This window comes from Malaclemys terrapin, chromosome 3 (assembly GCF_027887155.1).
Source record: "Malaclemys terrapin pileata isolate rMalTer1 chromosome 3, rMalTer1.hap1, whole genome shotgun sequence".
Lineage (NCBI taxonomy): Eukaryota > Metazoa > Chordata > Testudines > Emydidae > Malaclemys > Malaclemys terrapin.
Genome location: NC_071507.1, coordinates 193,567,930 through 193,585,970, shown reverse-complemented (window position 1 = coordinate 193,585,970; position 18,041 = coordinate 193,567,930). Strand labels below are relative to the sequence as shown.

General features: G+C 39.8%; 1 protein-coding gene and 2 long non-coding RNA genes across 5 annotated transcripts in view; 1 reads left to right on the top strand and 2 right to left on the bottom strand.

The window, feature by feature from the left end:
* Nucleotides 1–18,041, top strand: part of RUNX2 (RUNX family transcription factor 2) — a 192,361-nt gene that overhangs the window by 79,204 nt on the left and 95,116 nt on the right. For all 3 annotated transcript variants that reach the window (XM_054021898.1, XM_054021897.1, XM_054021896.1), the window contains exons 3-4: nucleotides 6,577–6,851; nucleotides 14,691–14,847. In XM_054021898.1, the coding sequence (XP_053877873.1) occupies nucleotides 6,577–6,851; nucleotides 14,691–14,847 (432 nt within the window). The remainder of the gene's footprint in view (nucleotides 1–6,576; nucleotides 6,852–14,690; nucleotides 14,848–18,041) is intronic.
* On the bottom strand, nucleotides 1,263–6,551 carry LOC128833776 (uncharacterized). The gene is made up of 2 exons (XR_008444332.1): nucleotides 6,017–6,551; nucleotides 1,263–5,259 (listed from the first exon to the last, which is right to left on the bottom strand). It is a non-coding gene; the product is annotated as an uncharacterized LOC128833776 (long non-coding RNA).
* On the bottom strand, nucleotides 7,139–17,666 carry LOC128833777 (uncharacterized). The gene is made up of 4 exons (XR_008444333.1): nucleotides 17,447–17,666; nucleotides 14,713–14,819; nucleotides 10,506–10,626; nucleotides 7,139–9,336 (listed from the first exon to the last, which is right to left on the bottom strand). It is a non-coding gene; the product is annotated as an uncharacterized LOC128833777 (long non-coding RNA).

The following is an 18,041-nucleotide window of genomic DNA, read 5'->3' as shown; positions in this document are numbered from 1 at the left end:
CTAAGAATCTCAGTTTTCATTTTTCTCCCCTAAAAGTACATTTCCAGCCCTCCTGGTGCTGGAGAAAAGTTTTAAAACAGTAATCCTAAAGTTTTAAAACAGTAAAATGCTCCAGCATAACAGGACAAATAAAAAGACTCCAAAGTTTATTATTTTGAAATCTCATGGTTTTTAGGAAATCTCATAATTTTGGGGGGGTCTGACTCATGGTTTTTGAATGCTTGTGGTTGCGATACTGAAAACAATCCTTCCCCTCCCCCCACCCGTCTAATTAACTTTAATCTCACAGTATCTCCTGTGCGAGCTTTATGGAGCTTGTATCTGACTGGAGTGGACTTCATTAGACTCTTAAAAACCAGCATGCAAAATTTAGGAACTCTGCAAGATTCCCAATGTATACACATTAAACCCTTTTTAATTACTAACAATTACACCTCCACTCCCGCAATTAGTCTGAGGCACTAGTCCTCACTATGGTCAAATTGTGAAGTTTCTATTTCAATCTGTTGGTATTTTTTTAAACACATGAACAAAAAAAAGTTAGGAAAATGTGAACCCTAATTTTGTTTAACCCTCATAGCTCTAAAATAATTTGTCCAATTTGTCTGAAGCTTTCCAGAAAAGTTCTACCTTGGCAATAAAATCAGGATGTAGAATTTCAGATGGATTTATTTATTCACAGAGAACTTGTGAGAAGGATCAGTGCGGGGGAGGGATAGCAAAAGTGTCCTTGTTATGGAAAACCAGTTTTAACCTTAACTCTCCATAATTGTATTGGGGGGAGAAGGGGAGAGCATTGTTTGTTTTGGACCAAGCAAAGCAACAGTATGATTTACCTGACGCAGAGCGACCAAAATAAAAATTTCTGTAATCAAAATCCAGAGTTCAGACTTTGTCCTCCAGACAGAAAACACAGTCCACACTTGTTCTTTGATGTCATTATAGAGTAATAGTTAGGGCCACAATCCTCCACTAGAATCTACTAATGTGACTGTTTAACCTTTTATCCTCATCGAAAAAAAAAGGGAACTCCGGGAGGGGGATTGAGAACTAAGTTTGCAACAACCCTTTTCTGGACAAGCAGAAACAAACTGGCGGGGGGGGGGGGGGGGGGGGAGGAAGAATCCAGTCTTTGACAATTATCTACATTTTTTTCAGTTTATGTGCATTTTAGAGCATGCTGTTGAGATACCAACATCTATTCTGTTCAAACTTTCAGAGAGCAACTGAGTCTAATAAAGCCAGTAGGAGTAAGATCACAATATTTTTCATTATTGATACAGCTGGTTTATTATTATCAAAAAAGAAAACATATTAATAATACTTTGCACTAACATAGCCCCTTTCATCTTTGGATTTCAAATGACTTTATGATAATCATGACAATAATTATTTAAATCTCACAACACCCAAGTGAGGTAACTATTGTTATCCCCATTCTACGCATGGGTAAACTGAAGCACAGAGGTGTTAAGTGACTTGCCAGTTACTAAGTTCACACAGTGAGTACATGGCAATCCCTGCATAGAACCCAAGAATCACAACTAACAGTCGTCTCTTCCTACCAATAGAAAATAATGTGTGAAACAATAATGTTATAGATGTCAATCAATTATTGTTTTATGTAGTCATTTTCTATTCTGTCTTTCAGACTTGACTGTCTACAGTACTGCCAGAAATTGTAAACACTATACAAACAGTGTACGGTGCTGAGATATAGAATGCTTACAGCACATTTCAGGATAGCATAGAATTTTCTTGTATTTCAGTCATAAATCAATGGGTCAGGGACATGATAGCTAAAATAAAGAGACTGAAGGAGTCTATGTACTCTTGTAATACTGTGTTTGTACTTCTGAAATCTGTGCTCCTTAGCACAGTAAACAATGAATCAACCAAATCTATCAAACAGAAGTCTATAAGTTCTGAGTCACTCTACCTGACATACTTTTAAGTGAAAAGAATAGCTGGATAAGTAGTCAATTTGTAACCACAATGAAAGCAAAGTGTTGCCATGAGACATTGGGACTCATCATGCTCCCACTGAAGTCTGTAGAAGTTTGGGCATTGACATCAGTGGAATCAGGACTACCCTAATGTCACACCACATTTCAGCCTGATTTGTATTTTCATGAGTGAGTTAGAAACTCCTGGAAGGTGGAATTTGGAAAGAAAATACTGGCAAGTACTTAACTATAGCAGTAATTGCTGACATTGCTATAATGACTCACAAAATATCTGATACAATAATAAACCTGTTAAACACATTAATTTATTCTATTTTCCATCAAGGCTATGCACTCATATAGAGAATGTTATAAGAGGTTCAATATGTATCATGATTACAGCACATTCCAGTCAAGCCATCTAGCATCAAAACAAATATTTTTATGAAACATTATTCACTACAGAAACATTCAACATTTATCAACTATTTTCTACCTTAATCAGATAATGTTTATACCAGGAGATTATTGATAGGTCCAGAGATTACTGGGTCCAAATTTTACCAATTTAAAATTAAATAGATACTAAGACAGTTAAAATATATGTTTTTCTAGCAAAATGCTTCCATATAGTACAGCTGTATTTGTAACACTGTTAAAAGTAAAAAAGCTAAAAGACCATCAAAGTTGCTTTTGCAGGAATCACAGATGCACTCATTAAAATCTTATTTTATAAAGTGGGTCTGGGGTTTTTTTTAATACATAATCTTTTAAAAAACCATTTTTTCTCTAAACTCCTATGGCTCTCTAACCTCTTAAAATGTGATCCACTTTTCAACCTATGCTAAAATTATGAGCCCTTCTGAAGTGAAAGCGGAAGAAAGCTGGAGGGTAGGGTTGCCCCAAGTGCAAGGGTTCTCAAACTGGGTGTCGTGACTCCTCAGGGGGTCATGAGGTTATTACATGGGGGGTTGCGAGCTGTCAGCCTCTACCCCCAAGCCCTGTTTCACGTCCAGCATTTATAATAGAGTTAAATATTAAAAAATGTGTTTTTAATTTCTAAGGGGGAGGGTTGCACTCAGAGACTTGCTGTGTGAAAGGGGTCACCAGTACAAAAGTTTGAGAACCACTGCCCAAGTGTCTTTCAGCCAAATCCAAGCCAAAGTTTCATATAATTCAGAACATAGCATAAAGGACATATAAAAAGAATCCCAGACAGCCTTTATGCTGGTCCATAAACATTATGGGTAGTTTTATTAAGGTGTCCATAACAATTTCAATAAAATTCTAGTGCTCTGAGTTGTGATCTGTTCCAGGCTTTAGCAAGTTCCAGTTAAATGTGTAAAAGTTAAGCAAAAAGACATTTTTGCAAGGAGACTAAAAATCAGCTGTGCCAGGTACCTGAAACTTTGTTAGGGTGGTCAGTGGAAAAATTATAAATAACTATAGACTATTTTAAGTGACCTTACACTGGGTACTTCCTATAACTTCTTTTGATTTATCCTAACTAACTTTTTAAATTTTAGTATGGAGGGAGGCAACTGCAAAAATTCTGATGTGACTAATTAAAAGAGGAAATGTATCTTCTTATTTTAAAAAAACACTGAAATAACTACTGTCAAATTAATTCTGTACTTGGAAACATACGGTTCCTGTTAACTTTTTCTTTTCTACCCAACACCTGTACCCTCTACCTAATGGAAAATGTTATCCCCCATCTAAAGGGAAGGTGTTAAAAAGCACAATAATAAACATAGTACCAAAAATAACTATTTTAAAATATTTTACTGTACTGCAACTCTATTTGAGCTCTGAAAACCTGTAAATTACTCAGCTCCTTGCAGATTGTGTTAAATTCCCCATTTCGGGGCACTGTGCACACTTCTCCTTTTGGACAGGATCTTGCCCGTTTTGTTGGTAAGTCTGGGAGCACTTATTCATCATACTTATATGTCCACGTAGGAATAGTAAACTCCCCATCACCACCACTCCCTATTTGACAAGTATACAGAGAAAAAAAACTAAGATCGTCCCAGGTGACCAGGGGTTACTATCAAACATATTAACCCTGGAAAAAAGAGGTAGAATGAAAATAATAAACAAATACATGTCATCCGCTGCACTTCCTTCAAGGACGTGTGCTATTGCAGACAAGAGCACAGAGTTGCCAACCACATTTAGCGGTATACAGAGCGAGAGCTCTCCCATGTGACCGAAAAAAAGATCCTTTTGAACATTTTAATTGCAAGTAAGTAAATAAATAAAGACCAAAGCTCCGGAAGTTTCACCTTCCTTTTTAATGTTTGTCAGATAACAGGCGACGGTGGTTGTAGTGGGGAATAACTCAATCCTGTGTTAATCGTCAGAGAGGATCATTTTATGTATGCGCTATGTGTAGCACTGCGGGTTGGTTTCGAAAGTTGACACAGACCCTATTGTGAAAACAAGCCGGCAGCAGAACCTACAGCTGGAATAGAGCGCAGAGAGGAGAGTGTTGTGGTCTGGGTCCCTGAGACGTGTGCTTTCGGATCATTTACCTGGGTACACGCAGGTTTTTTCGTGGGGAAGGGGGGAAGCGTCGGGGGAAGGCCAAAGACTTGTTTTATGGTGCTGAAAATGCTCCCAGAATTGTGTGCGAAAAAGCTGCATAAAGGCACCATTAGCGGAGCCCCCCTCCCATCACCCTAAACCACACCGGCACTTCGCGCAGCTACCCCCCCCCCCCAGCGCTTACTTTGTACAAGAAGGTGGAAGTGGCACCTCGAAGTAAGTTCGAGGGAGAGTTTTGATAGGTTGTTATCTGCTCTGGGAGGCGTTGACACTTTTTTACTATTGGGTATGTAAATTGTTTTTAATAAGATCTGCCTTTTTTTTTTTTTAAGGGCGAAAACAAACCAGACTCTCTTTACCTTAATAGTCTGAAGGGCGGGTTTTCTAGCTTTCATTTATTCAAGGAAATGTTTTAGGCTTTAGACTGACAGGGTCTTAGCAATCAAAAAAAAAAAAAACCCTTTGGCACCAAATTATTAAGTATTATTAGTTGGCAAACCAGATAGTCCAGGCTTTTTTCAAAACAAACAAAAAAAATGTGTTAATGGAAAAACCCGGAGAGAAGTACAGATCGGAGACAGTCCTGTCATTCCCTCTAGTCCTGTCCCCGGGTGGGGGAGATCGCCTGAAAGCAAGCTCCTTCTTCTGTGGGGGATGCACATTGCTTTATTTATTTTGAAGGCTGCAGAAGTATGAGGACTGGGTTGAGACACCACGTGCTGCTGACTCTCATCAGCATAACGATCGCCGTAGCCAGAGAGTCCTGTATATATAAACCACAAAAACCTAATCATTAGAAATCCCAGCCTCCAAAAAACCACATTTAGGACCAAAAAAAAAAACAACCCAACAACGGAGGCTTTTTTTTTTCCGGCTCCTTCATCCTCCCCGACCTCAACTTTTGGGACCCAAAAGAAGTTTTTTAAAACCAGTTTTTCAGAAAAAAAATAATTATCTTTTTGTTGTTGTTATTAATCAAGGGAAGAAAAATAAAGATTTTTGTTGGTCTATTCGACTGAACGGACTAGGACTTAATTAAAAGGAACCGGAGTGCATCAAAGCTCCCTTTTCCAACAAGTTACTTGAGCGTATTTTAGAAAACAGCCTGACAACTGTTTCTGTCTATTCTTCCCTCTTATTTTTCCGGGAGTCAGAAGTCTGAACTTTTTAAAAAAAGCCCTGCTCCTCCTTACGCAGCCTCCTAATGTTTCTCTTTTAATTATTAGTATTTTGACTACGGTTGTTTTTTTTTCTGGCTAAAAACCCTAGAACTTTCTTGTTTGTGCTGAAGTAGCTTTGGGGGAAGGGAAACAGCTTTGCAGAGACACTTTTCAAAACTTTTTACCCCCCCCCCCCAGCCCCCTCTTCCTCCTGAAGCAAAAACTAATAATCGGAAAAGCTGAGAAGTCACTTGGCATCTAAACTTTCTCCGATCAAGATTTTTTTGTGGAGGGGGAAGACTTCCTTGGAGGAAAACGGGACATTCCCCTTAGCACCCCCTCTCAGTAGCTGAAACCTACCCTCCTCTTCTCGCCGCTGCTTCTCCTGCAAATAGCAGCAACCCAGGAAGCTGAAATCAGCAGCGGCTTTACCTCTCCCGGGCAACCTTTAAAAATCCAAAAGGAGACGAGGAAAGACAAAAGGACAGACAGAAACGAAGGAACTCCCGAGCACTTGAGGGAAGACGCGGTGGCTGGAAGGAGGGAAGGGAAAAGAGCAAGAGAGACTGAACAAGGAAGGAAGCAGGAGAAGCTTTTTGCAGCACCCGGGACCATGCCGTTTCCAGCTGGGCTTTGCTAAGAGGGGGGCAGCCCTAGGATCCCACAGCCAGACACTGTGTCCCCCATTCCTCCAGGCTGCAGACTCGCCCCCAAATCAGCCACATCGCCCCCCTTTTTTTTAGCTGTGATTTCCCCCCCTCCTGCATTTAACCCGCTCCTGCGCTTTCCTCCCCGTCCTCTCCCCTCCACTTCTCCATTCACCCCTTTTTTCACTCCCCCACTACACGCCTCCTCGAGTGACCCCCCCACCGCCCCCTCAGCTCGCTAACTTGTGGCTGTTGTGATGCGTATTCCCGTAGATCCCAGCACCAGCCGGAGGTTCAGCCCCCCCTCCAGCAGCCTGCAGCCCGGCAAGATGAGCGAAGTGAGCCCGGTAGTAGCAGCCCAGCAGCAGCAGCAGCAGCAAGAGGCGGCGGCGGCCGTGCCCAGGCTGCGCCCCCACGATAACCGCACCATGGTGGAGATCATCGCCGATCACCCCGCCGAGCTGGTCCGGACCGACAGCCCGAACTTCCTGTGCTCCGTGCTGCCCTCGCACTGGCGCTGCAACAAGACCCTCCCGGTGGCATTCAAGGTAAGACCCCCCCACACACACACACACACGCTCGGTGTGCCCTGCAGCCTCCTCCGCTAGCTACCAGGGCCAAGCGAGCCTGCCACCCCCCCCCCCGTGAACAGTTATACACCCCCTGCAGCAAGGGCTGTGTGTCCTCTCTCGGCCCCCTTTAACACCCATGTGCCCCCACAGCGACTGTGCCCCCCTTAGGAGTCCCTCACCGTGCCCCCTAGGCACCAGGGCAATGGGCACTGCATCCTCTCATTCCACTGGGCACTGCATAGACCCCTGACCCGCAGGGCCACCTCCCTTCGAGCAGCCCCCCCCTTGCTAGCAGTACACCCCTAGCCACAAGGGAAAAGGAATCCTTAATTCTCATTTAACAACCACACACGCCCTCGCCACAAGGCAGTGCAGCAACTAACTACCCACCCCCTATAACGACCGGGCACCCCCAACCACCAGGCAATGCACAGGCTGACGCCTCTCATTAGCAAGCGTATACTCTCAACCACCGTAGGCATCATCTAACTACCCTCCATTCACACCACCATCTCCTAACCACCAACAATGCCTCTCCATTAATGCCCCCCACAACAGTCATACATTCCTTAGCACCCACTGAACCCGCTTCTCCATTGACATCCCAGACACCCCCAAACTACCAGGGCAAGGCAGCTAACGCCTCACTCCACCGTATACTGCCAACCAGAACAATGCACCTTCTAACTCCGTGCACCCCCTAACCACATGAGCAGTGCAACCTCTAAGTAACAGGGGGACTGGGTACAGAGTATTTTTCAAGTAGGTGCGGGGATTTACCCATCCCCAAAGCAATGTATAGGGTTATAAGAAAGGGGAGAAGAGAAGGGGTGGCTTTGAGCTTCCTCCAAATGTTCCCTCTCCTCCTTTTCAGCACCAAAGGTCTGCCCCCTTCCTTTCACAATTTCTAAAGGCATGTTAATTGATGTATTCACGGGTATGAAGCAGGGTTTGATGGTGTTGTGTGTGCGTGCCCTGCTGTTGATTTAGGAAGGACACCAGGAGAAGGACCCACGTCCCTGATGGAACTTTTTTTCTCTTTTTCACTTGGGTGTGTCTCTCTAGGTGTCAGGTTGAACTTACTTTTTGCGAAGCGTCAAGCTATTTGTATTTCGTTGTGTGAGGAGGTAGGGGGAGGTGTTGCTGCCTCCCGGAGTTACACTGTTTTACAGCTGCTTCTGGAGAACAGATCCTCCTAAGCTAGGGGTAGAAAAATTATCCAGATTTTAAAACTGGGATCTACAAAGGGGCTAAGAGTGGGGAGAGAGGACAGAGCTCTTGCCCTCCCAATGGGAGATGGTGCCCCTTCACTTCTCCTGCTGGACAAGTTAGGAAGTGTCTGTCCTGAAGACGTTCATTTTGGCAGGGGACAGTGCATAAGTTATCAGTAACATCATACGCTATTTAGATAATAAATACCACCCAGATCTAAATCGGGAATGTTGCTTTTCATTTTCAGTCGACATCCGCACACTCCGCTAATGTTAAGAAAGGATTATTATGTGGTGGTTCGTGTGCTTGCTTTTAAGCAAGCCTTTACCCTCCCACCAAACTTTCCGCTGCAGATTTCTTTCAATTCCTTCAGTGGTGAAATGAGTAGTAACTCGGCTGTCCCAAGGCACCTGTGCCTGTCCATCAGCACCTGAGTCAGTCCAAAACCCAGCACCGGAATTAGCAGATCTAAACTTTGCAATTTTGGATTTTACTGCCTGTGTAAAATCGAAACCCATCCAACCTCCTGCTATTGCAGCATCCCTGGCAAAATATAGTTACCCTGCCTGAAAATCATTGAAAAACAGAAGAGTTTGAAATCAGTATCTTCTAGAACAAAGTATAACTATCTAAGAGTGCTGTAGTTCCTGACCGATAGAGATGTAATCATTACTAAGGGGGATATATTTGTAAGTGAAAAATCAATAGCATCAGTAAAGGAAACTGACATTAAAATAAGTGTATGTAAAGCTGACATGGAGATTGAATGGCTTGCTTTAATATCAGACAGAGAAACAGACTACATTTGTCTGAAGCTCACATATATGACAGGGAAAGATCGTGGAAGAACTCGGTCTGCCTTAGAGTTAAATGATTAGTAGTCTTTGTGGGCCCCACTTGTTAGAGATTGCAGAGAACAGGCTAAACAGAGCCATTAGAAAATCTTCTACTTCTGTAACTTTGCCAAGCATTAAAGGGCCATGGCAAATATCAGGTGTAGATCACTTTTCCTGAGCAAGTCTTATTCAGAGGGCATTGATGGTTGGGGGTAAGGAGGAGGAGATTTCAGGTAACTTTGATTGTAATTTTGATCATTGTTAGATTAGATTAGATTAGTATTAAAGTTATAGTTCACAGAAGTAAACATTACACATTGCAGTTATATCTGTCTCTGGCTTCTTTTGAAATGTCAGGCATCATCTTCTTCTGCTTTTTCTTATTTACTTACCTTTAAAGGATATTATCACATCTGCTGGATTAAAAAGTTTAGGAGAAAAATATGAATCTAATATGACACAAGATATGGTTACAAAAAAGCACATTTAAACCTGATAAAAGGACAGATGTGTTTAGAGCATTTCCCAATCCCTCTCTGTCTATATATATTTATGCACACACTAGCTAAATTGGATGAAGTATTCAGTATGCACAATATTCAAATACTACAGTAATAAAGGCCATACAGGTACCTATTGACAGACCTGCATAGATTTATCCGGTTTATTGAGGTGTCAGGGATATTAAATTGACTACGAGCAGTTCTTTGATCACTTACACCACCACTCAGCTATAAAGCATGTGCACATTTACATACATCTGTATTTTTACACAGAGAATTTATGTGCATGCATTATGTATACATTCTGTATGTATTACCTTTATTTACTACTGAAAAACTGTACTGTAAATCCTAATTACATTTACTTAACAATTATCTTGAACACATATTTTATCAGTTTTCTTTTCACTGTATAAATTGAAATGATATGTAACTGCACAATTTCAAGATGAAATAATCCAAATGCATATATAACAAAAAAAAAAAAACCACTGTAAGTTAATTTAATACAGTAGCAGTTATCTTTAACTGTATATATACACAGATCTGGGATGTACCATAACTAGCTCACATACATGCTTTTTAAAAATTGGCAATTGAAGTTTTATTGGCAATAAATAATATGTTGATGATAATATTTTGAATGGTGTGTTAAGTATATCATAATTCTATTATAGGATTCTCTAGTTAAAAAGTGCTTTGGACATACCACTGTTTTAATTAAAACAAAACCCAGATATAAATCAATTGTAGGATAGGAAGTATGTTATAAACAGTGATAGTTTTGATTATAATTTTTTAAAATCATGTTGGCTAGTAAAACACTTGAATTGGAGTATTAATATTTACATGAGCTGTGAAGGGAGTTCTTGTTTAATATACTGAGTAGTAAGACTAAGTTAGTGCAAACTATTTTTATAGTGAAGAATGTTAACAATGCACTTATTAACATAGCTTTGTAACTGCTTAATAATATTCAGGTGGCTAAGATATAAAGGAAATTGGGACAATGGGACTGGGGCCAAATCATGTTCACGTTATTCACAAGTAGTTCCATAGTAGTCAATGGGCCTACTTACTTGAGTTGGGATAACAGGATTTGTCCCTCAGTTGACAATTCTTTCAGTAGCATCTTACTGAGACACGCAAAGACAGAATTATTACACCAGGCTTGTATGTTCTTTGTTGTCCTGTGAGAAGCTGATAGTAGCAAAAAGCATTAGTTGACATAAGATAACAACAATCAAGAAAAAAATCAATGTACAGTATTCAAGCTATATCCAGTAGCACCAGTAGTTAAGGGTCTGTCAGCATTTCACTCTAACCCCCAGTTTCCAGAGTTTATAACTCAGCTGTTTTAAATAGCTTCAAGCTGAACTTGGTGTATAAATTGTCAGTCCAGATGTATTTTTTTAAACAAAAAGTAGTGCAAATCAGTTATTCTGTTTTAAGTTATAGACCATTAAAATATTTTTAATAGCTTCAGATGCTCTTTTGGCAAACTCTAGGCAAGAAAAGACATTATTTGTAATATAGGAGGTTTTACATTCTGGGAGCCCTTTATGCGAATAATGCCTCTTAGTATTTTTACAAGCAAAGGTATTGAAATGATAGAGACAGTAGTGTTTGAAAACAGCTAATATCATGTACACGAGCTCTTTCTGGAAACAATCTTTTTACTATGTAAAGAGTCTTACTACATAATATTATTGTGTAGTATTTTTGCTTCACATTTATAACATCAGTCTTCAGTGTACATACCTTGGCCATTTCAAATCCCATGGGACTGAAACTGGCAAACAGGTTGCCAGACCAGACATGAATTGTTATTCGAAAAAGTACATGCATTGATAAAGTCATTTTCAAATTCTAAGATTTGTGTTTTGTGGCTCCATGTGCCTTTTTGCTGAGACCTAGCTAAAAAAATCCCCAAATGCTTAATTTTTAGTCATCAGAATTTATAGGTATTTTAGTATGGATTGGTGCCTTTTTGAAAATAAATATTTTTAAATGGCTGAGATATTAATCTTTGAAAAATAGCTAAATAGCCCACAGAGTAGCTACTCTTAGATATTTATGTTTAATGATTCGTACTACTGCCTTTTTTTTTTTTGCAATGCATTATAATCCTTGATTTTCTGTCTAAGATATTTTAAATCATTTAGGTTGATACGTGGCATAAAAACTGCCAACTCAAGTTCACTTCTTTACACAAAAAGTCTTTCAATACATAAAGTTATTCTTAATTTAAAAAGTGGATAAATAATATGTATTCTTTCTTTCTGACTTTTTTGTAAAGCTATGGGCCAGAACAGTGACATTACATATGTGCCATAGCCTATTAATATTTCATTACAAAAAATGTAAAATGGCAGTGGTAAATGTATTATTCTTACTCGGTAGTAGAGAAATATTTTGGGCAGTATGATGGAACTTTGTTTTATTAGACAAAGTTTCATGCTTGCACCCAGAGCTCCATGTGTCTGTTCTCAGTAAGAATAATATTCAGTGACATTACATAACAGTGTGTCAAAGGATGCTGTACATTAAGAATAATGTCGGTGCATATTAGGTACGAGCAGCATGCTAGCACTATGACTCAAGAAGTGTCGTACACAAATTGTACTGCTGTTTAAAATGACAAATTGAACTTAAATAGACAACATTTAAAAAAAAAACAAACCCCACTGACGGATCAGAGTGAAACCCACTGAAAATGAAGACGTTAAGGTGTCAAGATAGAAGGGGCCTTCGAAGAGTATTTTATCTTACTCATGCTCATTCCATTGTGTCCAGATAGCAATCTATATTATTCATTATTACGAGGGTTCAAGACAGATTGTGATCAGTCTTACCCAATATTTGATCTGCTGCACACATAGACACAAGGAGGTGAGTTGAGGACAGAGTAATTTCACTCCCTCTTCTTGAGGCCCCTTGACAGACTTGCACTTCCTTCTCTGCTCTGAGTTTCCTTTGCTTTTCTGGATGTAATGTGTTGAAGTTTTTTGTAACTCACATTGGACATGTATATGGATAACAAGAATATCCAGGGTTGTAAGAGTCAAAACTCAAAACTTAATTTTTTTTTAGAAGTGATATAAAACCTCATGCTTTAGGGTTTAAACCAAACTCTGATTAGTAGAGGGTAGGCGGGCAGATTATCCCACATCTGGCTATTTTGGGGTTCCTAGCACCTTGCTCTGAAGTATCTGGTTCTGGCAGCTGTGAGAGACAGGATATTGGGCTAGATCAGGGGTTCTCAAACTGGGAGTTGGGACCCCTCAGGGGGTTGTGAGATTATTACACGGGGGGTCGCGAGCTGTCAGCCTCCATCCCAAACCCCGCTTTGCCTCCAGCATTTATAATGGTGTTAAACACATTAAAAAGGGTTTTTAATTGATCGGAGGGGGGTGGCACACTCAGAGGCTTGTTATGTGACGGGGGCACCAGTACAAAAGTTTGAGAACCTCCGGGCTAGATGGACCATGGGCCTTATTCAATATGTCAGTTCCTATGTTCTTGTGGTCAGTGACATTAAAATCACTTTACAGTAATTTTTGGGGTGAAATCCTGCTTCACCGAAGTTAGTGGCAACACTCCCTTTGTGTGTTAGGTGGTCTTTGGAAAATTATACAAGCATCAGTTTAATCCATCATTTGCAGTGCATCAGCTTTGCTACATGCTTGCTCCGATTCAGATCATCAGAGTAATAATTTTTAGTAATGGAAGCTATCAATTAATGTATATTTCAAATTTGGTATACATTTGACACTATTTTTGTTGCTGTTCAGCACACAGGGTTATATCACGCCGTCCATATTTATTCAGAGCCGTTAATTATTTCTACTTAATTGATGGCATGATTTGACCTGAACTTATTAGTTTCAGACATGATCATATTTGGGAAAGACATTTAAAGTTGAAGTGATTACAAAATATCATAGAGTGTATTTCAGAAAAAAAGAGTTGATTATCACCTGGTTTTGTAGTCTGAATAATAAAAAAATAATATCTGACCAACAAATGGTAGTAATTGTAAAGGGACAGGGTTCAGTAGAATCATAAGCTAGAATGTCTCAGGCCAAGTATTTTTATAAAAAGTTTTAAAACTCTCATGTACAAAATGTGTGAGACTATTTATTACACATTTATATTTGGTGTTAGTAATGTTACAGTAAAGGGCATAGGAAAATTATTTGCTTAGTACTGTTGTGGAGAATCATTGCATCCTATCTGAAGTAATGTTGAAATAAACTTTCATAGTGAATTAGTGCTCATGTTCTAATTTAAATATAAAAATACTATTTTATATCCCAAAGCATTTTCAGAACAGAATATAATAATCTGTTCTCACTTCTGGCTGCACTGAAATTCAGTATCTGTTTAATAGCCCACTCCAGCAGTAGACAATCTGTAGGACAAGAAGTGAGAATATCATATATATTTGAAATACAAGGTCAGATTATGTTCGTGTAGTGTTGTCACCCAAATTAGAATTAGAACAATACACCAGAGTTAACCACACCCTACTCTTGAGACAAGTGCTACAAGATCTTTAACAGCTACAAGAGGATAGGCTCTTGGTTTTATGTTGTATCTGAAAGATGTCAATTCCAGCAGCACAACGCTCCATAACAGAATGTTGGCGAACTCTTCCAAAGGAGGTGTGCCATTTATTGAAGCCCCAGCTCTACTTTCCGCTGCAGCTAGATGTTATTTGGAGGTCTCCCCTCCAACTCTTTAGGCCTAACCCAGTTTCTCTGGTGAAATCTGACATGATCAAGTGCTCAGATACTACCGTGATGGGAGCCAGTCTAAGAGTTTAAATAGAACAGAATTGCAGAGCGAAATGGCTGCTGATAATAATATCCAACTTTCCATTTCAAATGCATTCTCATGTATGATTTATGGATATGAGCCATATTTCATGTTTTCCCACTGCACACGGGCTGCAAAGAACAAAGTTGGCTTTGAGGATTTATTAAACCATATACTCCCCATAACGATACTGAACATTTCTGAATAGGTAAAACAAAGAAGGACCCTCTATTAGACTATGAGAAAGCGAGACATTATGAGATGTTTCTCTGTTTGATGTAACGATTTATTGCTTACTCAGCTGGCTCATGACTATTGACCACAGTTGACAGCAACAACCACCGCAGAGCTTAATACCGAAGGTGCAGATGTGTAAACTGCAACAAAGACAAACATTTTCAAACCTAATTTCAAGAATTATTGCTGTCTCCCCATTGTCACAGGTGGTGGCTTTAGGAGAAGTACCTGATGGGACCGTGGTCACCGTCATGGCTGGAAATGATGAAAACTATTCTGCAGAGCTGAGGAACGCCTCTGCTGTGATGAAGAACCAAGTGGCCAGGTTTAATGACCTAAGATTTGTGGGCAGGAGTGGAAGAGGTACGCTGTTACATTTTATACTTTTATAATGAATAACAAATGCAGTCGAGAAGTCAAACTGATTCCACAATGAAATACTGATTAGTCTGTAAATAAATCCCCATCAGCCTTTCACTTACAAGGATAAATGCAGGTTTTATTCACAAACTTCAGCATTTGTCCAGACTGAGTTTGTTGTCTTTGCACCTTGCCAGGTTTTTCTGACTCCTGACATTTTTGGCTTGTTTTTATGACATCTGAATTTTGAAAAAAAAAATGTACTGCCCTGGTTCTATATTTTACTCATATTGGGAGGGGAGAATGAAGTGAAGAGTTTCATGTTCTGAGTTCCGTGAAGTCACACAACAGATTTCAGGCCATGGTAATGAGAGAAGAAAAATGCATGTGCTCCTGTAGCAGTAAAGCAGCCTCTTAACTGGTAGCAGGAAGAGCTATCGTTATGTTCTTTGCATCTCCCATGTGCTATCGGGAGGGCCCTACCACATTCACAGTCCATTTTGGTCAATTTCATTGTCATAGGATTTAAAAAATCATAAATTTCATGATGCCAGCTATTTAAATCTGAAATCTCAGGTGTTGTAATTGTAGGGGTCTTGACCCAAAAAGGAGTTGTGTGTATGGGGGGCTCGCAAGGTTATTGTGGGGGGGGGTTGCGGTATGGCTGCCCTTACTTCTGCGCTGCTGCTGGTGGTGACGCTGCCTTCAGAGTTGGGCAGCTGGAGAGCGGCAGCTGCTGGCCAGGAATCCAGTTCTGAAGGCGGAGCCGCAGTCAGCAGCAGCGCAGAAGTAGGGATGGCATGGTATGATATTGCCACCCTTATTTCTGCACTGCTGTCTGCAGAGCCAGGCCCTCAGTCAGCAGCCATTGCTCTCGGGCCATCCAGCGCTGAAGGCAGCACACAAGTAAGGGTAGCAATTCCATGCCCCCCCCCCCAAATAGCCTTGCGACCCCCCTGCAACTCCCTTTTGGGCCAGGACCCCCAATTTGAGAAACACTAATCTCTGCCATGAAATCTGTATAGAGTAGGGTAAAAGCACACAAAAGAGCAGATTCACAGAGGGAGACCAGATTTCACGGTCTGTGACACGTTTTTCATGGCCGTGAATTTGGTAGGGCCTTAGCTATAAGCCATACACTTTATGGGCCTAATCCCATAGGTCCTTCCATTGACTTCAGCATGCTTTGAATCAGGCTCCACATGTGCAGCAACATGCAATCTTATGTTCCCTGTCCGTAGCTTGCTTAACTTTATAAACCCTGGTTGTAGGCTTTTGGTTTGAATGAAATTTAACCTCTAATATACATTGCTTACATCAGAATGGCAGAGATTATAACTTTGTAGTTTCCTAAAGATTTAGAGCCCTGAAGTTGTCTCTTTGCTGCTTCAGAGCTTCCTCTAATCTGAAATCTATACTCCAGTCATAAGAAGCTTTTATAACCAAGGCAAAGATTGAAAAGAATTTCCTTTTAAAATTCTTGCAGCTGCTTTAAAATTTGAGTTAATGACTGAAAGGATGCCTTGAAGGAAACTAACTTGTCAGTTTTTACTGAAGGAATCCTCAGAGGGGTTTGCTATATCAGGCCACTGATTCAGCCTAAATATTTTTTGTATATTTAATGTAATATTTAGTTTTTAAAAAGTCATCCAGGGAAAAAAAAGGTCACATACTCTGTTGCAAAATTAACAAAAATGCTAATTTTATAATAATGCACTATGTAGAGGAGTTGCAATCCAGCTTTGATAGCGCGATCGTTTATCAGAGAAAGTCAAACCTCTGACAACTGCCTCTATAGTTCAAATCAGATGGCACGTTGTTACAATTATAAGTGTTTGATAAAAATGATTCAATATGGACTGTTTCCAGTGAGTAGATTTTATTTTAGGAATGTGGCCAATAATGTGTACTTTTTAGCTTTTACGTTTTTTAAAATTATGTATAATAAAGGACCACTCTACTGCAAAGGTAATATGATATAAAAATGGAGTTCACTACCCTCTGAGATAAGGTGTTCTTCTTCTCTTCCATTTATCTTACTTCCTTTAAAAAAAAAAAGTTAGTCTGCTTTTGTCTTTCCACTGATGGATTAAATCTGAAGGTTCTCTGGCTCCACCACCAGTGCAGCCTTACAATAAAAGTACAGTAGTTATATCCCATAACAAGTGTTGAAAAAGAACTGACATATGATGTACTACCTGTGTGCTCTGAATCTCATTTGAAACCTATGAAATATACTTTTTTATTAAAACATAGGAAATGAAGTAGAGTATCTAAAGGATCTGGCACTATATACATATGCACACATATTTTAATTTTAATTATATATATATAAACACTTTTCATATTTGGCCACAGTAGTTTCATTTATCTTTTGTGTTCTTCAGTCTTTGGTTAAGAAGTTTTCTCTGATCAATCTGGGTAAAATCTATGGAAAAGTGATAGTGTATTTTACAAACTCTCAACATATTGATTTAAGAAACTTCAAAGAAAAACAAAGGGTGTGCACTCTTTTACTATATTGGCTTTCTGAGTTTTGGCTAGTTTCCCAAATAGCAATTTTTATATTTAAAAAAAAAGAAAGAAAAAAGACAGACTTAACTGCTTGCAGACTTTTCACGCATGGAAGATGAAGAAAGCTTCTTTTGATGAAGTGTAATTATGTCCAAACAGAGCTGACCCCCTCCCCCTATATTTCTTATGATCTTAACGGAAGAAAGTAGGGATTTTCCTTTGAAGCAGCCGGGACTTGGTGGAAGATCTGAAATGCCACATTCTGCTGCCAGAGGCAGGATGGAGAAATTGGTCCAGACTTGTCTTCCAGACTTAGACAGAACAGAGAGAGAGAGTTATCATTAATGATAGATTTTTATAACACCACTTAAAATAGCAGGAAAGCAAACAGTAGTAGCAAACAGACATGAGAAAGCTACACATAGAGCAGAGAAGAATATTGGCGGCTGCATGAAGTTGGATAGGAAAAATAAAAAAGTAAAGAAGTCATTTTTCAGAGGCAAGAAACTAATCCACACCTGTTTCTGACTTTAAGTTTACATCTTTCAAAATAGCTCCCCCTTTGATCTTTGTATCTCTAAATGTAATCGTCAAGTCTGAATCATCAACCTACCTCTTTACCTTCTCTCCCTTTCCCTTCTTTCCCATGACCCATGGGGATGCTCTGATGTCTGCACATTTGA